Raw genomic sequence first — 27,333 nt, forward strand, 5'->3', positions numbered from 1 at the left:
CCAGCTCAAAGCACCTTACAAATGAGGAAAGTGAGGCACAGGACAAAGCAAGACAGAAACTTTAGGGAGATCCCCGGACTTTCAATGCCCCCTCCAGAATGGAGCCAGAGCAAGGGCAAGGTGGATGGAAATGGTGGGCAGAGTTTGGGAGCAGCAGGACCCCCAAAATTCTGGAGTGAATTCCGGAGTGGGGTGAGAGTCCCCTGGCTTCCAGCTGGCTCAAGGTCCCTTACACATGGAAGGGTCTTGGGGGGTGGTCTCTGAGATGGAGCATTTACTGACATCCCTGAAGACAATGAAGATGATTGTCCTATACACACATAAGCTGAGGCCTGTGTGTTTGCGAATGTGCGGTGTGCTCATCCTGATGGGTGAACGGGCACTGTCCGGGTGCGGGGTCCTTAGGGATCCGCAGTGCCTAGTCTCTACGTGATGGAGTCTAGGCATTGAGCCTGCTGCAGCATGTGAACCCAAGCATGTGCTGGAAGGTGCTGGATTCTATTAACTCAACCTTATAAACACCGAATTTATGTCACAAATTGTCTGTGAGTCAGAGAAACTGCGATTCCAAGGGCTGCATTTGCAAAAAAGTGCTTTATCAGGAATTGACCTCAGAACCTCTTCCATCAGCAAAATCCGTCCAACGAGGGGAACTGTTCTTCAAACCATCAGGCACAAATGCATCCAATTTCCTTTTTTTTTTTCCCCATGTCCCTGAAATGAGGCTGAAAATGTGGGAACAGAGTTTGCAGAGGCAGAGAACTCTTGAGGGATGAAGCTTTCCAGGACCTTGGGTGGCTCCACTGTGCTCCTACCCCAGGGGGCCCCTAGCTGAACCAATGCTCAGATGGGTCAAACAAACCCACCTGTCCCCTGCCCCCGCAGGAACTGCCAGACTGGACTCCCCATGCCTGTGGCGGGGAGGGTAATAATAATAATAATAATAATTGTGGCATTTGTTAAGGGCTTACTATTAGCACTATTAGCACTACAATCCCCAGATTAGACTGTGAGCCCATCACTGGGCAGGGGTTGACTCTATCTGTTGCCGAATTGTACATTTCAAGCGCTTAGTATAGTACTCTGCACATAGTAAGCGCTCAATAAATATTATTGAATGAATGAATGAATGAATGAATGAATACTATGTGTCAGGCACTGTACTAAGCACTGGGGTAGATTCACAAATCGAGTTGGACACAGTCCCTGTCCCATGTGGGGCTCATGGTCTCAATCCCCATTTTACAGATGAGGTAACTGAGGCACAGAGAAATGAAGTGACTTGCCCAAGATCACACAGCAAACAAGTGGTGGAGCCAAGACTAGAACCCATGATCTTCTGCCTCCCAGGCCTATGCTCTATCCATTTGAGGAAGTGGAGGAGGAACAGGAAGGAATGGGAGGTAGAGGCAGGTCCACTTACATTCAGCTTTGGCACAGATGAGGCAGGCCGTTGTGCAGTTGAAAAAGTTCAGAATCCCAGCGACAGCCATGCTGATGTCCGTGTTGCTGGGGTGCAGGTTCAAGGTGGTGAACCGCTGGGACTGGAACTTGACCAATTCCTCAGGGGCGACTTTGAAATGGGGCACCTGGGGTGGGGAAATGGGAGGCAAAGGGGGAGAGAGAGGAAGAGACCCGGGGACAGAGATAGACGGTGAGCAAGAGAGAGCGAGATCTGGCGGGGAAAGTAAAAGATGGATTTCTTTCATTAAGAACTGGAATCTCTCTGGTTACGAGGCGGTAGGGGAGAGACAAAGAGCAGCTCTGGGACAGAAGTGCCCCCGGCGGGATCCGGTTCTGCTCCAACATGGAGCCCCCAGGGGAAGAGGAGCCAATCTGGCTCAGCCCTGAAGGGGCTGCCCGCTCTGGTGCTGGTTAGGGGAATGGATTCTGCCTCGGGAACCCTGGACATCTTTCATTTCCAGTCAGTAAATCATCCTCGAGAGGGGGAGGGGGACACAGAGCAAGATACATCTCCATGGATGGTGGTGTGAGATTTGGCTGTGGGGGCTGCAGGGTGGAGAGAGGGATGCAGGGTGGGGGGGGGCGGTGGAGGATGGGGAGAGAGGTGGGGCCGGGGAGGGAGATCTCTGGAGGAGATGATGCTGTGGGCCTTGAAGCTCCGGAGCTGGGCTTTGCTTCAGCTTCATTAAGGCCATGTCAGGTTCTCTTTGCATCTGTTAATGCCGTCTCCAGAGCTGTCACCCCTGCCTCCCATCCCTCTTCTCCCAGAAGATTCTTAAGAGGCAGCGGTGCTGTGTTACTAATAATGATGATGGTATCTGTTAAGCGCTTGCTATGTATCATGCACTGTTCTAAGCACTGGAGTAGATACAAGCTAATCAGGTTGGACACGGTCCCTGTCCCATATGGGGCGCGCAGTCTTAATCCCCATTTTACTGATGAGATAATTTAGGAACAGAGAAGTGTCTCACCCAAAGTCGCCCGGAAGACAAGTGGAGGACTGGGAGTAGAACCCAGGTCCTTCTGACCCAGGCTTCTCTGTAAGGTTTGGCTCTTCCGTGGGTAATGGGGAAGTTCAGGAGTGATAAACTCCTAGCAGCCTTGATTTCATCCCAGACCTCTCCCCCCCGGATGAGGGAGGGGGCTAGGGGAGGCCGCATGGAGATGGGGGAGACCAGAAGACCAGAGGTGGCTTGTTTGTTAACTAAAGCGGACGAGGCAGCTCTCCACCCCAGAACCTGCTGGGAGCTTTCTCTCGTGGCTGTGATGGAGGGACTATCCAGGGCGTGATCTCACCACCCGGGGTTAAGGATCCAAACCGAGAAGAGAGCACCCGGGTAGTCCCAAGAAGGGAGAACCGAGAGGGATGGGGTGAGGAACCGAAGCCACTCTGGAGTTTGAGTGGGCACAAGGCCCGTCTTTCCCCCCACTAAGCCGAGTGTGATTTCCAGAAAGGCGGTGGCAACCCTGGGCCCAACTGGACAGGGAAAGCAGACATTGGAGGCATCTGGGGGGGCTGACTCTCCAGGAGAATCTCGGTGATTACGCCGTGGATTTTTTCTCTTTTTTAATATTTTTATAGTATTTATTGAGCATTTACTCCAGGCACAACATGTACTAAGCACTTGGAAGAGCACAATACAACAGAGTCGGTGGTTCCAGGCCCTTGGTAAATGGGCCGGGAAGAGGGATAAGCTGGAAGCGGGAGCGATTTCTTCCTCTACAGCAGCAGTGCCAATGATCAGCAACAGTTAATCTGCCCATCAACCGACCCTCTGGGACTGGTGACTTCCAAAGCCAGAGGGTTCCACCACACTCAGAGGGCAGAGGAGGGCAGAGTTGACATCTTCCAACTCTCTTGCATTGTCCCAAGCATTTAGTACAGTGCCCTGCACAAAAAAAGTCCAATACTATTGACTGAGTGATTGATTGATGGGCCCAGCCGCAGGGGTGACATAGAGAAGCAGCTTGGCCTGGCAGATAGAGCATGGGCCTGTGAGTCAGAAGGACTTGGGTTTTAATCCCAGCTCTGCCACTTTTTTGCAGTGTGACCCTAGGTAAGTCATCTCGCTCCTCTGGGCCTCAGTTATGTCATCTGTAAAATGGGGATTAAGACTGTGAGCCCCATGTGGGGCACGGACTATATGCAACCTGAGTAACTTGTATCAACCCCAGTGCTTAGAACTGCATGACACATAGTAAGCACTTAACAAATACCAATAAAAAACAAAAACAAAAACAGCCCCAGCAAGCGTCCAGTGGGAGAAGGGAGTGGAGGGAGGGAAAGTCAGTCAGTACTGAGCCCCCCATGGGGATAGAGCACTGCCCTGGGGTCTTGAGTTCTGGGTTGAAGAAAAACAAAATAAAAGACGTAGAAACATAACTTAAAAAAATTGTGATTGTAGATAAAACGTCAGATACTGGCATGGGCCATTCCTTTAGTTTAGGCTTACAAGGCAGCAAGAGAGCACGGTTAGGGGATAGAACACAGGTCTGGGAGTCAGAAGGCCATGGGTTCCGGCTCTGCCACTTTTCTACTGTGTGATCCCGGGCAAGTCACTTTGCTTCTCTGGGCCTCAGTTACCTCATCTATAAAATGGGGGTTGAGACTGTGAGCCCCATGTTGGACATGGACTGTGTCCAATCCAATTTGCTCATATCCACCCCAGAGCTTAGTACAGCACCTGGCACATAGTAAGCGCTTAACAAATACCGTTATTATTATTATTATTATGACTGGAATGAGGAAGAACTTCCATTAAGTGTGGTTGGTTCCAGAGTGAAAGTAAGTGAGAAAGGACCAGGATTCGTTTCTAGGGAAAGAAAACGTCTTGAGATGGCTGTACTGAAAGAAAAATTATTCTGCCACGGTGGTGGCCCTTTTGGCTAGTGGAGGATGGCTCTCTTGCCTCCATGGGCTCACTCCCTTCACCCTCTTCACTAGCACAGCGACGGTGACAACCCAATAGGAAGAGTTTTCACTTCCTCTCACTGCCCGCCCCCCCCACCCCAGAAAGGTTAGGGGTTACAAGAAGGAGAGACGGAGAGAGGTTGGAGCATAGCCCATCTTCCCGGCAAGACAGAGGGGTGAGAGGGAAGGATACCCGGGTTGGATTTGCACGGGAATCTTGGGGAAGTAAACCGAGGGGGGCAGAAGAGGCTGTCCGAGGCGGCCAGAGAGTTGGCTGCCGGGACAGGAAGCTGGAGGCGGTAGCTCCCGGCTATCAGGCAGAGACTAGCCGGGCCTGCGGATGGAGACCTTAATAACAATCACACTTGCAGTTAATAAATCAGAGCAGAGACGAGAGAGGTGCCACGGTTGAGAGAACGCGGGAAAGAAATGTCCGGAAAAGAAAAGCTGGGGTGACCCCTGATATAGTGTGTCAGACTCACGTTGGCGAGAGCTCTACCCTCCAGAATGATGGGAGAAGGGTCTGAGGGTGCCATTGGAGAGCAGGCACTGATGGCATCCTCACGGGGCTTACGTAGCAGGTTTCTAGAGCCTGTGCCCCAGCCGACTTCCCCCACACGGAGAAATCTTGCACTGCTCTGCTGCTCAGACTCTCTCCTCTGGCTCAGCCTTAAATGTCCCAGCCTGAGAGTCCAGAATCTCCCCTCCTTAGGCACATTCCACCTCATCATGGACGTCCACTGGCCCTCTGGACAAACCGGAGTGGACACCTCGCTGAACATAATAAAATAGTAACTGTGATATTTATTAAGCACTTACTTTGTGCCAAGCACTGTACTAAGCGCTGTGGTGGATACAAGCAAATCGGGTTGGACACAGTCTCTGTCCCATACGGGACTCACAGTTTCAATCCCCACCTTACAGATGGGATAACTGAGGCACAGAGGAAGTGAAATGACTTGCCCAAGGTCACACATCAGATAAGTACAAAGTCTCTCAAGGGCCGGGGGTATTTATCCTGAGAAAGAACCGGGAGAGAAAACAACCATTTACAGTTATCATGCAGACCCCTGGGAACTAATGCTCTCAGTCTCCACTGAGGACAGGCATCCGCTGCAGTAAGAGGGATATGGGTTAGACTTATGGAAGCATTTCTTAGCATTTCTTTACAGATGGGCTCAAATGGGTGATGGAGGGGGTTTGGTTTAGGGTCCTGTCTGACTGAGAGTCCAGGAAGGGGAACCTTCCAAGGTCCCTGTCCGAGACAGAACACTGACTTGGATGGGCTATGAAGCTATCCCAGCATCAGTCAATCAATCAAAGCTACTTATTCAATGTTTACTGTATGCAGAACACTGACATTTGCTTCCAGTCTTGTGTTTCAGGGTTTGGAGGCGTCTCTGTCAGAGGCCAGGCAGCTTCTGGTGAGTCTTTCCCTTAATTGATCGGTCAATCAATCAATGGTATTTACCGATCACTTACTGTGCACAGAACACTGTACTAAGCGCTTGGAGAATACAATATAACAGAATCGGCAGATACATTCCCTGCCCACAATGAGCTTACAGTCTAGAGGGGGAGACAGATAGCAGTAGAAATAACGGATATGTAGATAACTGCTCTGGGGCTCAGTTAGGGTGTAAATCCAAGTGCACAGAAGGGAGTGGGAGAGGAGGAAATGAGGTTTTAGTCACGGAAGGCCTCTTGGAGAAGATGTGCTTTTAATAAGGCTTTGAAGATGAGGAGAATGATCGTCTGTTGGGTAGGAAGAAGGAGGGAGTTCCAGGTCAGAGGCGGGACGTGGGCGAGAGGTCCTTTAGGAAGATTTTGTAATTGGGTCATGAAGGGTTCCCGGGAAACGGGGGTGACCAGATGCTTCCCCAGCAACCCCCAGCCGGCTCTCTCCGCCCCTCCCTCCCTCCCCCGGCCCCCGCCGGTCTGCCCACTCACCTCCTTCTCCCCGCAGATGTTGCTGATGATGGAGCTGGAGGCCGGGCTGGAGGAGGGCCCCAGGACCGCCACCACTCCCTTCGGGAGGATCTGGCACACTGCAGCAAGCAGGCAGGTGGGGGAGATCGGAAGAGGGAAGGATAACCGGGTCACCAACCAAGACAATCAAGTTCAAGGAGCACACACGTACGCTCGCACTCGATCCCGGCCTCTCTAGAGGCCCCCAGTCCCCTGGCTTCAAACTTGCGTGAATACCCCGACGATGCCAATGGCTTCTCCATAGAAGAGGCCTCCTCCTTCCCCAGGACATCTCACTCCCGGACAGTTTTATGGGGATTTTCAGTAGATATTACAAGAGCAAATAATTTGGAATATAGCAGCATAGAGTAGCAGTCTGGTGTACATTTCATTTGGGAGGATTGGTAAAACAGCAAGAGGGATTACAGGGGAGTGAGAGAAAGGGTGTATAGGGGAATCCTAGCAAAGGAATAAAAGGACCTCCATTCACTGTTAACATTAATCCCATCGGCAATTCTTCAACAAACATGCTGCCCTTCCCCAGACAATCACCTTTCAATTGAGAAGCAGCATGGTGGAGTGGATAGAGCACGGGCCTGGAAGTCAGAAGGTAATGGGTTCTAATCTCGGCTCTGCCACTTGCCTGCTGTGTGACTTGGGGCAAGTCACTTCAGTTCTCTTTGCCTCAGTTACCTCATCTGTAAAATGGGGATTGAGACTGTGAGCCCCCTATGGAACAGAGACTGTCATCACCCCAATTTACTTGTATTCACCCCGGCGCTTAGTACAGTGCCTGGCACATAGCAAGCACTTAACAAATACTATAATTATTATTATTATTTTTCCCTAAGCTAGCTCTGTGATAGAAGGGACAAGAAACCTGAGGCCCAGAGAGATTAAGTACTGGCCCAGGTTCACAGGGCAAGGCCGCCTAAGAACCTGGGTTTCCTGCCGCCTCAGCCAGATCTCTAACCATTGGCCCACACCGTCCTTCAACTTGATGGCCATCGGACTCTGCAGTAGTCTCCAGGGGGTGGTTAAGCCTTATCCAACCAACCCACAACTGCGGGTTCCCAAAAGTGTCCCCTGAGGACCCAGGGTATCTTGCAGGAGAGGAGCTGAGCAGAGAGGGGGCTGGAGTGTCTATTTTTCATCAAGCCCCAAAAGACTGGCAGGGTGCCTGCTTCAATGAGCAGGGAATGCCTAATTTCTGCCATGGCACTGAACCAGGCTCTGGCAGGGAAACTGATTGGGAGGAGTTGGGGCCGAGGATTCTTACTGTGGGCCTACAGGGGCAGGTTTTAACCCATCCTGCTGCTCCGAAGAGAGGCAAGCCATATCTCAGCCGCTCGCCCTCATAACATGACAATGAACACGTGGGTGCTCCGTGCTGCGGGAGGCGTTGAGGGGACATGCTGAGAGGTCACCTCAATCCAGCAGGAACCCGGAAAACCAGGGCACGATGCTGAACCCCTTAAACATCTCATCTCAGGGGGTTGGGCTGAAGCCACTGAGCGGGTTGTACCGGTTTCCATGCTCAGTAGCTGCTCCGGCTAGCCGTTCTTGCGGAGATTGGCCTCCTTCTCTCGCGGCCCGGAGCCTGGCGCAAGAGTGTGTGTGTGTGTGTGTGTGTGTGTGCGTGCGTGCAGGTGTCCAATGTGTGGGCTCCCTGAGGCCAGAGGGAACTTAGATGCTCAGACTGAAAGAGATCCTGGAGTAGGTAAGGCCAAGAAAGAACTGTGAGGGGCCCCTGGCAGGGAGAAGGCAGAGAAGCAAAGAGAATTTGGTGGCTGCTTTGTCTCTGCCTTCCCAGCAACGAGGAACAAAACGAGGTGAAAACTGAGTGATGTCGTCATAGCAACTAAACTCCCCCAACCCCAGTGGAGACACCAGGGAGACTGACCATGCTGGTGGTTGGGGGGGGGGGAGGGGGATGAGGCTGGGAATACCAATGATGAATCACACCTGGGTTTTCTCATCAGGGATAGGGTTCTTTCCCCTCTGTCCCTCCCCACCATACTCTCCCCCAGCTGGAGCCTGGGGGGTTGATGGGGAGGGAGAGATGGCTGAAAATGGGGGCAGGCAGGAGCCTCGATCATCAACCCACCCCGCCGCCCCCCAACCTGTTAATGGTTCTTCTTTCAGTACAGGCTGGACCTAAACTGTTGCTGTTTCCAACCAGAGGCAAATAATATTAATAGCAATATTTGTTAAGAGCTTACTATGTGCCAAGACTGTATCCAACCTGATTATCTTGTATCTCCCCCAGCGCTTAGTCCAGTTCTTGACACATAGTAAACCCTTTAAAAATACCTCAATTATTATCATTATTATTATTATTATTATATCGAGATGTCAGACATTAAAGATCTTGGGAAGTCAGGAGCACTGAAAATACAAATACTGGTCCTTCCAGAGGACAAGGTCTTTATCCTGTGCATACTTATGTGCCACATCTAGAACATGGAGAATGCCCAAAATTTACTGAATCAATAACCACTCTTAACATCAATTAATCTGGAAATGGATTCCCTTCTATCCAGGAAATCCCCGAGAACAAGATTTGGAAATCGTCTGGAAATGTCACCTCTCATTTGTCCCTGTGATTTTTGTAACATAAAATGCAGAAAATTGTCTCCCCTCTCCCAACTCAACCTTCTCACGTCTCCAGATTTAAAGCAATAAAACCTGGACTCCTGCTCACTCTGGCTTTCCCCCCGCCCCAACCCCAGCTTCTCTGGGGGGGGGGGGGGGCAGGTCCTGCTCCATCAGGGAACCCCGAAACCTGCAGAGGGAAGGGGAGGGGTTGGGATGGAGGCAACTCAGAGCTTGGGAATTGGGATGGAATGTTCCACCCGAGCTGCGTCTTCCCCTGCATCCCTGGCATCCCCGTTGAGTGGCACTGGTGGAGTTTCTGCGGACAGTGGTAGGGGCAGCTGACAGGATGCCAGAACCAACCTGGATTCCCTTTAGACTGTAAGCTCATTGTGGGCAGGGAACATGTCTACCAACTCCATTATATTCATTCATTCATTTAATTGTATTTATTGAATGCTTACAGTGTGCAGAGCACTGTACTAAGCACTTGGGGGAGTACAATACAACAGTAAACAGACACATTACCTGACCACAACATGCTTACAGTCTAGAGGGTGGGGAGGACTCTCCCAAGGATTTATACTGTACTCTCCGAAGTGCTTAGTACAGTTTTCTGCACATTGTCAGGGCTCAATAAATACGATTGATCAAACGGAATAGAGGGCCGACTGAGGTGTTCCTGGGGATCCGGGTTCTGTGCCAAGACACACCTAATAAGCTGCAGAGATGCAGGTGTTTGGGTTAAGGGGGAGTGGTCATCATCCATTACGTCCTGGTGGGGTAGATTGATGATAATAATAGTTGTGTATGTTATGTGCTTATTCTGTGCCAAGCACTATACCAAGTCCTGGGGGAGTTACCAGATAATCAGGTGGACATAGCCCTGATGTAGGGGGGAGCAGTGATGCTGCAGCTTTTGGGAGTTGGCCTTGCCCACCTCTGAACACGGGGAGGGGGCTGGCAGACACAACCAAACACACATCCACCCACACCCACACACATCCTTTTCAGGAATATCCCGTACAAATTAGAAACCAAGAGGAAACTCCTTCATCTCCTTTCCTTGAGTTCCTGTTGACATCAGCCATGCTTACTCAAGCTTAAGAACATCCGGAGCAGCGTGGCCTAGTGGATAGAGCCCGGCCCTGGGAGTCAGAAGGACCTGAGTTCTAGTCACAGCTCCACCACTTTGCTGTGTGACCCTGGGACAGTCACTTCACTTTTCTGTGCCTCAGTTACCTTATACTGGGAGCCCCATGGGGGATACGGACTCTGTCCAACCTGATTACCTTGTATCTAACCTAGAACAGTGCCTGGCACATAGTAAGCGCTTAATAAATACAATCAAAATTTTAAAAATTCCTGGGGGCTTTGAAAGTGTTCAGACCTTATCGGCAAGGTCGTTTTAAACTAGTCACCCATTTCCTCTTGGATGGCCCCTTGCCCCCCCAGCTGGCCCTATGCCCTCTCAGCCAGCCTCCTCGTGGTCTATATAGCCCAAGGTGGGGTGGGCAAGTCAATCAATCAATCAGTGGCATTTATTGAGCACTTACCGTATGCAGAGCACTGTATTAAGTGCTTGAAACACCACAGTGCAGACTGTTTGCCTTCAACCCACAGAGCCCCCTCTCCCAGAGACAGAGGATAATTGTTCCAAAACCACCTCCAGGGCTGGTTTAAGGCCAGGAGACCTGACTCACCCTCCCCTGCAAAGTCCTTAAGATGGAAAGGGGATAAGTCTTCCTTTTTTCACAAATGCTAATGAAGAACCACGTCTTCACTGATATTAGAGGCCTCCTTTTGCAACTTAGGACCGTGAGCCCTGAAAAGGAGAATGAAAAAGATGCCCAGAAGCTTTACAATGTGAGATAAAGACATCAGCCCCTTTCATTCTCCTGCCTCATCTTACTTAATATTTTAGTTCCATTGACTTTGCAAAGGAAAGGGAATGTGCTGTTATCAGAGGCTCCTGGCTCCCTGAGGAGGGAAATTTACATCTGCTAATGAACGAGCCTCATCAATGCTGGGCCTAGCTTAGCTCTCCTCCCCGGGCAGAGGAATTCCGAGGAGCCAGGAGAGAGGAAGAGGGTCTGTCCAAGGGCAGCAGAAGAGCAGGAAAATGTGGTCTCCGATGTAAATGGTCCAACACCAGGAGACTGGATCTCCAACTCTCTCCTGGAAATGCCAATGGACATGTGGTTTTTGGGCGGGGGGGGGGGGAAGACAGCGTGGGAGACTAGGTGATATCCCATAAACCCAAGAAAGGATGCCCAGAGCCATTGAGATCCCACTAATATGATGATAAATGTAACATGCTCAATAATAATAATTATAGTATTTATTAAGCCTTACTATGTGTCATGCACTGTTCTAAGCACTGGGGTAGATACAAGGTAATCGTGTTGGACACAGTCCCTGGCCCACATGGGGCTCACAGTCTTAATCCCCATTTAACAGATGAGGGGAACTGAGGCATAGAGAAGTTAAGTGACTTGTCTAAGGTCATACAGCAGACAAGTGGCAGAGCCAGGATTAGAACCCATGTCCTTATGACTCCCAGGCCGTGCTCTATCCACTCTGCCACGCTGCTTCTCAAGAGAAGCTCTCAAGATGGGCACACTCATACAGGGGAGCCTGGGGGCGTGGTTATCAATCAGTGGTATTTACTAAACACTTTATATGTGCAGAACACTGTATTAAGTGCTTGGAAGAGGACAATACAACAGAATTAGCAGACTTGTTCCCTGTCCATAGCGAGCTTACTATCTAGAGGAATACCAGCCCTAGCATTCATTCAGTTTTTGAGTGCCTTGCAGTGAGGGCAAGTGATGCCACTAACAACAAGTGCTTAGGAAAATGTTTTGCAAACGGTAAGCGCTCCATAAATGCGATTGATTGAATGAATGAATGAACAGTTGAGCCAAAAGAACCCACATGTGGTCTCTTTATCTCAGACCCCACTGTCCTTGCTGAGGCTGAGCGCCAGCGATAAGAAGAACTTTCTTGGCCATGCTGTTTGTTAAACCCTGGAATGTGCAATCTTTGGGAAGGGGAGACCGGCCCCCGCCCCCACACCCCTCAGCCTCACCCACCTGCCTCATACTGTTTAAACTGGCCTTGTAGATTGACACTGATGCTCAATTCCCTTTCACAGAGCCCCCTTTGTCACCAACTGCAACCAGGGAAGGGATTGGATCAGCTTAGCTGGAGTCTTTCTACGGTCTAAATGTCCCGAGAATGACAGGTTTGTTCAGTCCCATTACTGAGGAGATGGCGGCGGCTTATCGCATCCCGGGAAGCTCGGTCGGGCCTCTGGAAGGACTGTAAAAGCCTTCTCTCCCCGTGAAACAAGGCAGAACACGAGGTTAGCTGTGATAAGGGGACAGCTCCCCCTCACAGAGGCCTTGGGCCTCTCGCCGCCGCACGGGATGGGCCCGGCCTGGAGAGCACACCCCGCTCCTCCCCAGGGGTGAGGTGAGACGGCGAAACAGCGGAACACCTGGTGTCCTCTGAGGAAGGGGGAAGCAGTCCACCACCGTGTCTTACGTACTGGTCTCGGCTGTCTCGTATTCACTGTCCCTCAGAAGCTCGAAGATGTCCACCTCCACCTTGGCCTTCCCCACTCGCTCTGGAGCTCGGTTGATTCGGTTCTTGGCCAGGGTGATGGACAGTCGCTCGCCTCTGCTGCACTCCATCGGGTCGTCCAAAATGGCGGCTGGGGAGAGACAAGCCCGCGACAGGGGTCAGAGGTCAACACGCTGGACTGAGCCGGGGCGGGGGATGAAGGAGAAAACGGTCATATACAGTCCGATCCCCTGACCTCCCAGACTTCTGGCTTGCTTCTGCTTTGATTGGCCAAACTGCCCATCCAAACTGTCCATCAGAGATGGTTTCAGGCACTCCCAAAACTTGGGAAATGTGTTAGCTTCTTCCTGCCCCACTCACAGTAATGAATTCTGGGATTTAAAATAATTCCATATGAAACAAGCGGCATTAACGCCAGGTTTGAGATAATCAGGAATCCTTTGCAGAAAATCACCTGTGAATAGGCTAAGGACCAAGGAGATGACAGATCTGAAGGGCTCTGAACTCATGGCAAGAAAGTGTAGCTAGAGCCATCTTAAGCACTGACTATGTCTTATGATTTTTTACTTTCAATTTCCATCTCTTTCTCCAAAGTTCTCTGACTTTATTCTCTCATCTGCCCCAGGGTAGAGTGAGATTGGGAAAAATCTCTAGGCTTGCTAGCCTGTCCCACTAAATAAGAAATAACAAGACTAATAAAAAATATTAACAAGAATAATGTTATTTGTTAAATGTTCACTGTGTGCCAAGCACGGTACTAAGCATTAGGGTTGACAGAAGACAATCAAGTCAGACACAGTCGGAGAACAAGTATTTATTACCTATTTCACAAATACTTAGGCACAGAGAAAAAGAGTCACCTGTCTAAAGGTCACACAACAGGCAAGTGGCAGAGTCGGGATTAAAAATCAGAAAGAAACTAAGATTCCACCCCTTTCCTTTGCCTCCAAAGGGGCATTTTTCAATGCATAAACATCCTCGGGTTGTTCCTATGTGTCCACAAGTGAGCCTGCAGAGAGCCACTCTGTCCCTGCTCAGAGGCAGAACTCAAGGAGGCAAGAGCTGGGAATCCCGGGAAATGGTGTAGACTCCCTGGAGTTGCACCTTGTTACACAGTTTGGCAATTTGTTCCTGGACTGATGCAGACTGGAAAGAACTTGCCCTGGTTAGGAAATGGGTGGTAGGGGGAAGAAGGGGCCTCTAGCTGGAGAAGCAGTGTGGCCAATTGGAAGGAATAATAGTAATAATGTTGGTATTTGTTAAGCGCTTACTGTGTGCAGAGCACTGTTCTAAGCACTGGGAGAGATACAGGGTCATCAGGTTGTCCCACGTGAGGCTCACAGTCTTCATCCCCATTTTACAGATGAGGTAACTGAGACACAGAGAAGTTAAGTGACTCGCCCACAGTCACACAACTGACAAGTGGCAGAGCCGGGATTCGAACTCAAGAACTCTGACTCCCAAGCCCGTGCTCTTAACCAATAACCAACATTATTATTATTAGTAGGCCACACTGTTTCTCCTGTGCTGCTTGACATCCTGGTTGGGTATTGGACCTGCATTATCAAATCTTCAGGTAGGCTTAGTCTTTGGGGAAAACTGGGCCCAGAGAGGGCGAGGACCTCTTCAGAGCCACCCAGCAAATCAGGACCGGTTCTTGGAATGGACCCACGAGCTACACAATCTGGGGCTCTGCTCTCTGGGCCCCTTCCTCCATCTGTGGTAGGAAAGGGCTTAGTGCCCTATGAACTCTGAAGGCTTTTCCTTCCGGTCCATTCCCATCGTCTGACCGTGTATTGCCAAGCCTCAGAGCATTGAGTGGGAGGGTCGCACTGGGTCTCATCACCCCAGGGCCGCTCTTCCTGACTGATTCTCCTTTCCTCTGCAAGTCCAGCTGGCCAGAGAGGTGGACAACCCTGCTCCTCGGCCACAGTGGACTCAGAAGTAATAATAATAATGATTGTGGTATTTGTTAAGCGCTTCCTGTGTGCCAGGTACCCTACTAAGCACTGGGGTGGATATAAGTAAATCAGATTGGACAAAGTCCCTGTCCCAAATGTAGCTCATGGTCTCAATCTCTATTTTCCAGATGAGGTAATGAGGCCCAGAAAAGTTAAGTGACTTGCCCAAGGACACAGAGCAGACAAGTAGTGGAACAGGGATTAGAACCCAAGATCTTCTCACTCCCAGGCCTGTGCTCTCTCCACTACACCATGCTGCTGCGATGCCCAGTGGACACAGTCTAGAGGTTCGCTGGACAGGGTGTTTGGCAGGGAAGTGTCGAATGGGGCTTTATTTAGTTTCGGGCTGGGGGAAGGGGCGATGTAGTGTTTAAAAAGACAAGTTTTAAAACTTTATACATTGCCAAGTGCAGCCGAATAACTGCTTCACTAAACACAGATGTGGATCTTTGTTTAAATTCCCTTTCATCCCATCCCTGCTTATAAAACCTATGTTTTATATGCCAGAGTTCGGCTGGTAAGTCTTTAATCCTAAAGACTAATGTCTCACTTACAACACTGCCCAAAATAACTCCCCCTGGTGTCTGGTAAAGAGGGTCCTGTGGTCTCCCCTTTGAATTCTTCATTCCTCACCCTAAGGGGTCAGGGAGAATTGGGAAGGACTCTTGGGGAGGTGGGAGATAAGGGATTACTATGTGCCAAGAAGCTCAAAAGGGCAGGATCCAGAGGGTAAATTTGCTGTGGGGAGGGAATCTCTCTATTATCTCTGTTGTACTGCACTCTCCCAAGCTCTTAGTACAGTGTTTTGCACACAATAAGTGCTCAATAAATATGATTAACTGATCGACTGATTGATTGAGCAGAATATTCCTGAGCCAAGCAGAGCAGCAAAATACTCTTTCCAGCCCTCTGAGCTTCTGTCCTTTCCCTGCCTCTGTCTGAGCCTCACATGGGACAGGGACTGTGTCCAACCTGAATATCTTATATTTACCTCAGTGCTTAGTCCGGTGCTTGGCACATAGTAAGTGCTTAACAAGTACCATTATTATTATTTTCTGCCTCTCAATCTGCCTCTTTCTCTTCCTCTCCTTCTCTCCCTACTGCTCTCTTTTTGTCTCCCTGTCTCTTTCTAGCTCTAGGTATCTCTGTTTCTCTGCCTCTTATCTCCTTCCCCTATATGGAACTGTCTCACTGACTCTCCACTTTTGATGACCTGTTTCTCTCTCTCTCTTGCCTCTATCTCTACCTTTATTTTCTTTCTCTGTCTCCCCATCTTCCCACCTCTATCTTTCACTGCCTCCTTGTCTTTCTGCCTTTTTCCTGTCTTCTTTTCTGTTTCCTGTCTTTATTTTTCTTTCTTTCTTTATTTTCCTGCCTCCTTATCTCTATTTAAGTCTCTCTTTTCAATCTCTCTCTGTCTCTATGTTTCTGTCTACCTCTGTCTCTGTTTCCGTCTCCCCAACTCTGCCTATCTCTCTCTTTCTCTGTCTCTGTTTCCCTTTCTGCCTTTCCACCTGTCCCTCTGACTAGCTCTGTCTCTTTTTCTGTCCTTCTGTGCCTCCATCTCTGTGGCCCTCTCTTTCTCCCTGCCTCGCTTTGTTTCTGTGCCTGTCTTTGATTCTGCACCTCCCTGTCTCTGTGCCTCTGTCTTTGACTCTGTGTCTCTCTCTTTGTCTCTGCGCCACTCTCTTTGACTGTGTGCCTCTCTCTTTGTCTCTGCGTCCCTCTCTCCTGCTTGAGGACTAGAAGCACGTGGAGTGATGGGGCGGGGTTGGAGCCCAGCGACATGTTTCACTGCACATTCCGTTGCTTAATTCAGAAGCTAACCAGGCTCTAATGAAGCGAGCGTTTTACAATGATAACAGGAAGCAGATGTTGCTATACAGGTTTATCCTAGTCTACAACAACACTTCTCAGCTGACCTTTCCCTGTCAAGGCTATTAAGTGTCAATAACGCGCTCTGCTCCGAGGGCCCTGTGGTGGTGGGTCCCTGGCCTCAGGCGGGACAGGGAGAGACAAGGGGTCCTTAACTCTGGATGGGGCTGAGCTCCCCTTGCTGCCTGGACCACCAAGACCCCACAAAGGGCAGGGGGCAGGCCGATCCCCCGACTCTCACCTGCTACTCTGATAATAAAAACTCCTCACTCCTAGCTTCAAAGCTCTCCATCACCTTGCCCCCTCCTACCTCACCTTCCTTCTCTCTTTCTACTGCCCATCCCATACACTTCGCTCCTCTGCCGCTCACCTCCTCACTGTCCCCCGTTCACGTCTATCCCGCCATTGACCCCTGGCCCACGTCCTACCGCTATCCTGAAATGTCCTTCCTCCTCACATCTGCCAAACTAACGCTCTTCCCCTCTTCAAAGCCCTACTGACAGTTCACTTCCTCCAGGAGCCTTTCCCAGACTGAGCCCCCCTTTCCCTGTGCTCCCCCCTCCCAACCCTCTGCTCTTCCCCTTCCCCTCCCCTCAGCACTTTGCTCATTTGTATGTATTATTTATTACCCTATTTATTTTGTTAATAAGGTATATATCTCCTTGATTCTATTTATCTTGATGATGTCTTGTTTTTGTTTTGTTCTGTTTTGCTTTGCTGTCTGTCTCCCCTATTTAGACTGTGAGCCCATCTTTGGGCAGGAATTGTCTCTATCTGTTGCCAAACTGTACATTCCAAGCGCTTAGTACAGTAGTCTGCACATAGTAAGTGCTCAATAAATACTACTGAATGAATGAATAATAATAATAATAATGGTATTTGTTAAGCGTTTACTATGTATCAGGCACTTTACTAAGCGCTGGGGTGGATCCAAGCTAATCAGGTTGGACACAGGCCCTTTCCCGTGTGGGGATCAGAGTCTCAACCCCCGTTTTACAGATGAGGTAACTGAGGCCCAGAGAAGTGAAGTGATTTGCCCAAGGCCACACAGCAGACAAGTAACAGAGCTGGGATTAGAACCCATGACCTTCTGATTCCAAGGCCGGGGCTCCATCCACTACGTCTTGCAAGCCTCCCTCCCCTCCTCCCCTGCTGGCTGGCTGTCTCCCCCTCTAGACTATAAGCTCATTGTAGGCAGGGAATATGTCTGTTTATTGCTATATCATACTCTCCCAAGCACTTAGTACAGTGCTCTGCACACAATAAGCTCTCAATAAATGCAATTGAATAAATGAATGAGTGACAGCAGTCCTGTCCTCTCTGTCCCCAGGGGTGCCCACTGGAGTCATAGTGGCCTTAGCCCTGAACTTGCAGCCCCCTGTCCCTACCCCCTACCCTTGCACCAGGGGTGCCCAATGGAGGGCCAGCAGCCCTAACTTGCCCCCACAGCCTTCCACCCTGACCCCCTGCTTCTACCCCTCCTCTCTACCCCTGGGGTTAATAATGATAATAACTGTGGTATTTGTTAAGTTCTTACTATGTGCCAGGCACTGTACTAAGCACTTGGGGGGGGATTCAAGCAAATTGGGTTGGAAACAATCCCTGTCTCTCATGGGGCTCACAGTTTTAATTCTCATTTTACAGATGAGGTAACTGAGGGCCAGGAAGTGAAGTGACTTGCCCAAGGTCACACAACGACAAATGATGGAGCTGGAATTAGAACCCATGACCTACTGACTCCAAGGCCTGGGCTCTAACCACTGGGCCATGTTGTACACAGGAGGGCCAGCAGTCCTAGCCCTGTCCCCAGCCCCTGTTCCCCCACTCCCAGCGATAATAATGATTATGGTATTTGTTAAGCATTTACTATGTGCCAGGCAATGTACTAAGCACTGAAGTGGGTACAAGCAAATCGGGTTGGACACAGCCCCTGTCCCACATGGGGCTCACAGTCTCAACCCTCATTTTACAGATGAGGAAACTGAGGCAAAGAAAAGTGAACTGACTTGCCCAAGTTCACACAGCAGAAAAGTGGCAGAGCTAGGATTAGAACCCATGACCTGTGCCAACAGCCCTAGCCCCAGCTCCTACAGCCTCCACCCCCATCCCTGCTCCTGCCCCTCCTCCCCTGCCCCCAAGGATGCCCACCAAAGTGCCAGCAGCTCTAGCCCCGCAGCCCCCCATCCCCTGCCCCTGGTCCCTCCCCTCCTCCACTGCTCGTAAGGATGCCCTCCAGAGCGGCAGCAGGCCCTCCCACCCCGCCTCAGCCCTTCCTCTGGCCCCGCCGGGGATTTCTGATAAAGCTCCAGTTTCTGCCACAGTGGTTCTGATTCTGGAAGCTAGGTTTTTCCCCCTGTATCTGGGGCCAGGCAAGCAACTGTGACACAGTGGAAAAAGAACAGGACAGAGGAGTCCCCGCTCTGCCACTGACCTGCTGTGTGACCTTGGGCAAGTCACTCGATGCCTCTGGGCCTCCGATTCCTCATTTATAAAATAGGAAAGACCTCCTCATTTCTGTCTTTATCTTAGATCCTGAGCTTTATGGAGGCAGGGACTGTGTCTGATGTGATTATCTTGTATCAACCCCCGAGGTTAGCCACAGTCGGTGTTAAATAAATCACATTATTATTAAGACATGGCCTCCCCTCCTCCAGACTCACACCTCTCCAGACCACACTTCCCTCTGCAGCATGGATCATTTTTCTAAACTGTTGCTTCTAGACATATCTCCCCACTCCTCCCAAACCTCCAATGGTTACCCATTCCTTGCCACATCACAGCAAAAACACTTACCACCACCTTTAACATTCTCATTCAATGCTCCTTCCTATTTTATCCACTCTTCTTCCAAATACACCCCAGCTCACACTTCCCACTCTTCTTAAGACCATCTATTCTTTGTGCCTCATTCTTAGCTCTCTTGCTCAGACCTTCCCTCCTGCCTAGAACTCTCTCTCCCTTCCTATCCAGGAAAACTCAACTCTGCCCGGGTTCAAAATCTTCCCCAAACCCCTTCTCTTTCAAGAAGGCTTCCCTTATTAATTTCTACTCTCCCTACCTGAGCATTTTATACATAAACCCTTGTAGGAAGAGGAGGAAGAAGAAGAGGAGGAAGGAGAAGAAGATGGCATTTGTTAAGGGCTTATAATATGTGAAGCACTGTTCTAAGCTCTGGGGTAGTTACAAGCTAATCAGGATGGACACAGTCCCTGACCGACATGAGGCTCACAGTCTTAATCCCATTTTACAGATGAGGTAACTGAGGCACGGAGAAGTGAAGTGACTTGTCTGAGGTCACACAGCAGACAAGTGGCGGAGCTGGCATTAGAACCCAAGTCCTTCTGACTCCAGGCCCGTGCTCTATGCTTGAGGCCATGCTGCTTCTTCCAAAGGCTTTCCCAGTCATTGTCTCCTCACTCGAGAGCCTGTCTCCTTAAATAATAGCAGGGCCCATTTAGCAAGAGGTTATATACATTTCTCAGCTCCATCCCAAACTGCCTCGGAGGCCACTGATATTGTTGACTGAGCTGTGCTCCCTGGTGAGCCCAGAGAGGAGTGGACTTGGGGGAGGCCCCAACTGCTGGGCCTGGGGGCGCTTCGCCCGGGGGTGTCCCACAGTGCTGTGGCCAGGGAACAGGTCCGGATCTGGGAGGGCCCCCGGGCGGAAATGCTGGGAGGTGAGGGAGCAGGCGGGTACCTCTCCGGAAGAACCGGCAGAGGGGCAGCTGTGGGCTCCGGCCACTGGAGCGGAGCGAGCCCCCTGCATCTGCCACAGTTCCTACAGGAGGGGGGGTGCCGGGCCCTGTGAGCAGAGCTTCCGTGCCCTCCACGGTCAATCCCGCCTTTCCCGTAAGAGGAGCAGAATCGGCCCAACTGGAGACGCTCTGCGCAGCAGTGACCCAGGTCCCAGAATCAGAGGGCAGACCACCTCTTCCCAGAGCTCTGGAAGAGGCAATCCATTTCACGGTCAAGGAGGGCAAGGCCATATCACTGAGCAAGAAGCGAACTGTCCAGAGCAGCCACTGCCTGGCTTCCAACCACAGGGTACAAATCCTAAACAATGCTACTTCCTCCTTCCTAGCAGATGCAGATGGGCCCGCTTGGACTCTGTGGAGTACAACATAAGGGCAGGAGAAACCGCAATGCTGGAGGGATGGGCAAGGAAGCAAGACTAAACTAAATAGACTCCTGCTTCCACTAGACTCCCTCTATGTCCCTCTGGCAGGGTAAAGATCTTCTTCACCCAGGGAACACATGCCTGCCCACTGTACTCTCCTAAGCACTTAGTACAGTGCTTTGCACATGGTAAGTGCTCAGTAAATACGCCTGAGTGAATTAATGAATGAATGGAAGAAGCACACGGGTCTAAGAGTCACAGGACCTGGGTTATAATTCTGGCTCTGTCAGTTGCCTGTCATGTGACCTTAGGCAAGTCACTTCACTTTTCGGAGACCTCCGTTTCCTCATCTGTACTCTTCAGCCTCCCACTTGGACTGTGAGCCCTATGAGGGCCAGGGACTATGTCCGATCTGATTATCTTGTATCTCACCGAGTGCTTAGTACAGTGCTTGTCACCTAGTAAGCACCTTAAAAATGCCTCCATTATTATTATTGTTGTTGTTGCTCTTGGGTCAGGGAATCGCAGAGGGAAGACACACAGCTACCTTCTGGGGGATCATGTGGGGCTCCGGCAAAATGAAGATAACAGTGCCACAAAACCAAGTGCTGCAAGACTATCCAAATTCACCCTTTAAACCAAATGTTATTATTATCATTATGGTATTTGTTAAGCACTACGTGCCAAGCAGTGTTCTAAACGCTGGCGTAGATACAAAGTAATCAGGTTGCCCCACGTGGGGCTCACAATCGTAATCCCCATTTTACAGATCTGAGGCCCAGAGAGGCAAAGTGACTTACCCAAGGTCACACAGCAGACAAGTGGCAGAGCCGGGATTAGAACCCATGACATTCTGACTCCCAGGCCCGTACTCTATCCACTTTGCCATTTTAGTTGTATCTCCGAAAATCAAAGAGTCAGTCAATCAATGGCATTTATTGAGTGCTTTCTTTGGGCCGAGTACTCTACTAAGTACTTGGGAGAGTACGAAAAAGTAAGCAGGATCCCTGCCCTCAAGAAGCTTACAAACTAGCAGGGTCCTAAAGCCCCCCCACAATGCCAATAGGATCTTCAAAATCTTCAAGAGCATTGATTGTACATCTACTATTTGCAGAGCACTAAATTGGAAGTCCCTCAGGACAGGAATATTTTTTCCTTCTATTGCATTCTCCCAAGCATTTATTGCAGTCCTCTGAACTGAATACAATATGAGAAGCAGCATGGTGAAATCGAAAAAGCACGGGCCTGGGAGTCGAAAGGTCAGGGGTTCCAATTCCTGCTCCGCCACTTGTCTGGTGTGTGACCTTGGACAACTCACTTTGCTTCTCTGTGCCTCAGTTACCTCATCTGTAAAATGGGGACTGAGACTGTGAGCCCCACGTGGGACAGGGACTGTGTCCAACCCAATTTGCTTGCATCAATCCCAGTGCGTAGTACATTGCCTGACCTAGTAAGCGCTTAACAAATACCATTACAATAGAATTGATAGACATGACTCTTGCCCTCAAGGAGTTTACAGTCAGATGGAGGAGGTTATGTGAGTCCCGTGTTGGACAGACTGTGTATAACCTGATTAGATTGTAGCTATTGTATCTACCCCAGCGCTTAGAACAGTGCTTGACACATAGTAAGTGTTTAACAAATGCCGTTATTATGACTAAGGGAAGACGGGGCAGGGGTAGCAGAGGGTACGATGAACTCTTCGAGCTATTGCCCCACATGTGGACTCCTAAATAGATCCTTGGTGGGGCTGCAGGCCCAGGAGACCAGCCACGGCCCACCACTCACCCCCAGAGGCAGGACCTCCCCCCTTCCCGATGTCCCTGCCAACATCCTTCAGCTGTGAGCCCGGGCCTCCTAGCCCAGGGTCTCATTAGCCGTTTGGCTTAGAGAGCTGTTGTGTGTGTTCAAGTGCATCCTGCCCTGAATAACGGATTTGAAAAGTTGCAGGAGGTGGCACTAATTAATTGATTTTATTGTATTTTCCATCGCCAGAGTCAAGGCTCGCTATGCAAACGAATGCCAAATAAGATGCAAATTGGTGCACCGAGCCTCAAGCCCCGTGCTCTTTGTAATGGTCCTGCCACCCCACCCACCGCTTCCCCTGCCCTCCTGCAAGCCTACCCTCCTCCAAAGGCTTCCCCCTGGCAGTCATGGCAACCTGTGGGCATCTCTGCCATCCAGACGATCCCAGCTCCACCCAGGAAGCTGCAGAGGTGGGGTGGCACCGTGAGCCCCCTGGCGCGGTCAAGGGAAACAACCGCTCTGGACCAGTCAACTACTTGACTTTTGTCAGTCCGTGGCTGATAATAATAATAACTAACTATAGTAATTACACTATTTATGTACACTTTCTAGGTGGGTAGATCAGGATAAGACCACAGTCCCTGTCCTACATGAGGTTTACCAGCCTAAGAGGTTGGCAGATCTGGTCTCTTCTCCTCATTTTACAGATGAAGAATCTGAGGTCCAGAGAGGTTCAGTGGCTCATCAAGGTCACCCAGCAGAACAGAGTTGGGGCTACAGTCTGGGGGTCCGAGCAGCCAATCCCATGATCTCACTAGACCGTGCTTACTTGGGACTTGGGACTCTTCACCAGGGGATCTCAGTGCCTCAGACCCACTCCACATCTGCAAGCCTTTCACTAGCCCATATCCCACCCTGGAGCTCGGGATAGCCCTTCTTCAAGAGTAACCCTGACAGAACTCATTCCGGATTCTCAAACTCCCTGCTGGGAAGAAACTGGCTATGATTCGAATTATTAACAGGACTCCAGTTTCAAGTGGCCCCTCTGACTACTACTACCTCATTAGGCAACAAGGACTAAGTCAAAGAGCCCATATCAGAGAGTCAGGAGTCCCAGCTCTGCTATTAGCCGGCTGGGTGACCTTGGACAAGTCACTGAACCTGTCTTGCTCTCTATGTCCCAGTTCCCCCAAGAAAGCGTTTCAATCAGCATCGCTAAGGCATTGATTCACCAGTAGACAACACGGTAATAATAACAATAATAACCATAATAATAATAATAATATTTGTTTAGCACTTTCTATGTGCCAGGCATTGTACTAAGTGCTGGGGTAGATACAAGCAAATTAAGTTGGACAGGCCCTGTCCCACGTGAGGCTCACAGTCTTAATCCCCATTTTACAGATGAGGTAACTGAGGCACAGAGAAGTGAATTCACTTGTCCAACGTCACCCAACAGACAAGTGGTGGAGCCAGGATTAGAACCAAGGCCCTTCTGACTTCCGGGCCTGTACTTTATCCACTAGGGCATGTTGCTTCTGCAAGAACATGTGTAGCTATGGTTCCCAGCTATTTTCTCCTAATTCGTCCAGAAACCATGTGCCCCCCAAGAACACAGCCCCTCTCCCCACCCCCGGCCTGGAACATGGGAGCTCTAGGCAGTCGTCCTCAGAAGAGACTACTCTAGCCTGCCATTGCCACCAATGAGAGTGAATGTTTTCCATGGACCGGGGAGGGGGCAGGGGGACGGTCCTGCCTCTCCAAACTCTGGAGACTCCAGCTGACGGCCCTGGGCTTTAATGGTTGGTGCTGGGTGGCCCCCAGCCTGGGGCCGCTCCTCAGGAGCCGGAGCTCCGAGGTTCCGTGGCTCTGCACCAGCCGGCCGGCCCGCCGCCCCCGCCCTCCCAGCTGCCAACCGTTCCGCCCCAGGTGGTTTCCTCAGAGCTCTGACTATGAGACTGGGGGCCGCTGTTTGATTCCCTTCAGCTCACGCTGCCGCCCTATGGAAACTAAGCAAACACTCAGCATTCTCTCACTCTCCTCCTGCCCACAACACTGGCTACTGGGGTGAGGGAACCAGGTTTCCTTCCGCCTTCCAGGGAGGAGAACTCATCTGTGCTCCCAACTCCTGCTGCCTTGGAGATGAGGCCCCAACCTTTTATAAAAACTAGCATATTTACGAAGCATTAGACTGTAAGCTCATTGTGGGCAGGGAATGTGTCTATCGTTGTATTCTCCCTAGTGCTTAATACAGTGCTCTGCATATAGTATGTGCTTAAAAAATATGATTGAGTGACTTATTGATGCTTTCGATGGATCAAGCGCTGAGGTACACATAGGATAATGGAACATGGTCCCCATTCCCCAGAGGCTCGTGGTGTACGAGGGAAGGAGAGAGAGCAGGGACTGTAGCCCCACTTTTCAGATGTGGAGGCATGGGGAGGTTAAGTGGCCATTCCAAGGTCACACAGTAAACCAGCGGCCAATGTGGGATTAGAACAAGGGCCACCTGACTGGCAGCACCTCTGTTAGACCCCGCTGACCCCTGAGGGTAGGAGAGGCTCGCTGCGGATAGGGAATGTATCTATTTATTGTTATATTGTACTTTCCCAAGTGCTTAGTACAGTGAGCGCTCAATAAATACAACTGACTGACTGACAGTCTGCAGCTCTCCCTGTCTGGGGGAGGGGGAAAGGGAAGGTGGACTGCAGTATTTGGGTGCAAGGACCAGTTAGAGCTCACGGCTGAGCTCCCCAAATGCTGCAGAAACACACTACCAGTGGAATGTTCACTCCGTTCATTTGCTATTCTCTTAATTATAATATTTAATAATAATCAGGACATCTCCACCTGGATGTCTGCCTGCCTCCTAAAACTCAACATGTCCAAGACTGAGCTCCTTATCTTCCTCCCCAAACCCCGTCCTCTCCCTGACTTCCCTGTCACTGTGGACGGCACTACCATCCTTCCCGTCTCACAGACCCACAACCTTGGTGTCATCCTTGACTCTGCTCTCTCATTCACCCAACACATCCAATCCGTCACCAAAACCTGTCGGTCTCACCTTCACAACATCATCAAAATCTGCCCTTTCCTCTCCATCCAAACTGCTACCTTGCTGGTACAAGCTCTCATAATATCCTGACTGGATTATTGCATCAGCCTCCTCTCTGATCTCCCATCCTCCTGGCTCTCCCTACTCTAGTCTATTCTTCATTCCGCCGCCTGGATCATCTTCCTACAGAAACGCTCGGGGCATTGTCACCCCCCTCCTCAAAAACCTCCAGTGGTTGCCTATCAACCTTCACATGAAACAAAACTCCTCATTCTTGGCTTCAAAGCTCTCCATCACCTGGCCCCCTCCTACCTCACCTCCCTTCTCTCCTTCTACAGCCCACCCCATACACTCTGCTCCTCTGCCACTAACCGCCTCACAGTGTTTCGTTCTCACCTGTCTCGCCATCGACCCCTGGCCCACGTCCTACCACTGACCTGGAATGCCTTTCCTCCTCACATCTGCAATACTAATGCTCTTCCCCTCTTCAAAGCCCTACTGAGAGCTCACCTCCTCCAGGAGGCCTTCCCAGACTGAACCCTCCCTCTCTCTACCCCTCCTCCCTTCCCCATTCCCCCTACTTCCTCCCTCTGCTCTTGTCCCTTCCCCTCCCCACAGCACTTGTGCATATTTGTATATATTCATTACTCTGTTTTATTAATGATGTGTATATATCTATGATTCTATTTATCTTGATGGTATTGATGCCTGATTACTTGTTTTGTTTTGTTGTCTATCTCCCCCGTTTAGACTGTGAGCCCATTGTTGGGCAGGGATTGTCTCTATCTGTTGCCAAACTGTACATTCCAAGAGCTTATACAGTGCTCTGCACATAGTAAGCGCTCAATAAATACAATTGAATGAATGAGTGAATGAATAATTGAGGCATTTGTTAAGCACTTACTATGTGCTAAGAGTTGTTCTAAATGCCAGGTTAAATACGAGTTAATGAGGTTGGACACAGTCCCTGTCCAACATGGGGCTCACACTCTCATCCCTATTTTACAGATGAGGGAACCTAGAGAAGTGAAGTGACTTGCCTGAGGTCACACAGCAGCCATGTGGCAGAGCTGGAATTAGAACCCAGGTCCTTCTGTTTCCCAGGCCTGTGCTCATATCCACTAAGCCATGCTGCTTCTTTACTAAGTGCTGGGGTGGATACAAGTTAATCAGACCAGACACTGTCCCTGTCTCCCATTGGGCTCACAATCTGAGTACGAGGGATAGCAGGTATTGAATCCCCATTTTGCAGATGACGGAACCGAGGCACAGGGACGATAAGTGATTTGTGCAAGATCACACAGCGGAAAGTGGACAGCAGACAGTCTCCTGGGTGTATCCCCTCAGATCTCCCAAGAGTGGGGAGGCGAGCAGACAGAATCAGTTCCCCCAGGAAGCAGTGCAGCGGGGAAACACCAGTAGCCTCCAAAAGGGTTTAGATAAATGAATGAATGAGGGGGTCCATGCAGGGTGGCACTAGTTAATGGGGGTGTCCGGGAGGGCAACCGTGCCTCGGGGGAGACAGAGATCCAAAGTTGGGTACTGCCCAGGCTGGCAGGGCCCAGAGTTGAATACAGAACTAGGATCAGACAGGGCTACGGCTTCGCTAGGCCTAAACAAACTCTCCAAATATGGACTCGGGCCCATATGGGGCCAATTGGACTCAGGCCTGGGCCAGAGAGAGGACACAGCCAAGATGGGGGAGCCGCTGGCGATGAATTCATCCCCTGGGGTCCACTGCTCAGATTGGCTAACCCTGAGCGCAGGGACCTTGCTAAACTGTCAGCTCACTGAGGGCAGGGATCATCTTTGCTAACTTTACTGTACTTTCCCAAATCAGAGTACAGTGCTTAGCACACATGGCCTAGTAGATTATCCCATATCTACCACAGTGTTTGGCGCAAGGTAAGCACTCAATTGATATCACAATTATTATTACCAGAGTAAGAATTAGCACTTAGTACAGTGCTCTTCATATAGTAAGTGTTCAATAAGTACTCTTGATTGAAGTTGTCCAAACTGATTATCTTGTATCTTCCTCAGTATGTAGCAC

General features: G+C 50.3%; 1 protein-coding gene across 2 annotated transcripts in view; it reads right to left on the reverse strand.

The window, feature by feature from the left end:
* GRIK4 (glutamate ionotropic receptor kainate type subunit 4) overlaps positions 1–27,333 on the reverse strand; it is a 189,947-nt gene that overhangs the window by 96,381 nt on the left and 66,233 nt on the right. For both annotated transcript variants that reach the window (XM_029076255.2, XM_029076253.2), the window contains exons 3-5: positions 12,492–12,656; positions 6,326–6,423; positions 1,424–1,589 (exon numbers count right to left, since the gene is read on the reverse strand). In XM_029076255.2, coding sequence (XP_028932088.1) covers positions 1,424–1,589; positions 6,326–6,423; positions 12,492–12,656 — 429 coding nt within the window. The remainder of the gene's footprint in view (positions 1–1,423; positions 1,590–6,325; positions 6,424–12,491; positions 12,657–27,333) is intronic.

The sequence above is a fragment of the Ornithorhynchus anatinus genome, chromosome 11 (assembly GCF_004115215.2).
Source record: "Ornithorhynchus anatinus isolate Pmale09 chromosome 11, mOrnAna1.pri.v4, whole genome shotgun sequence".
NCBI lineage: Eukaryota > Metazoa > Chordata > Mammalia > Monotremata > Ornithorhynchidae > Ornithorhynchus > Ornithorhynchus anatinus.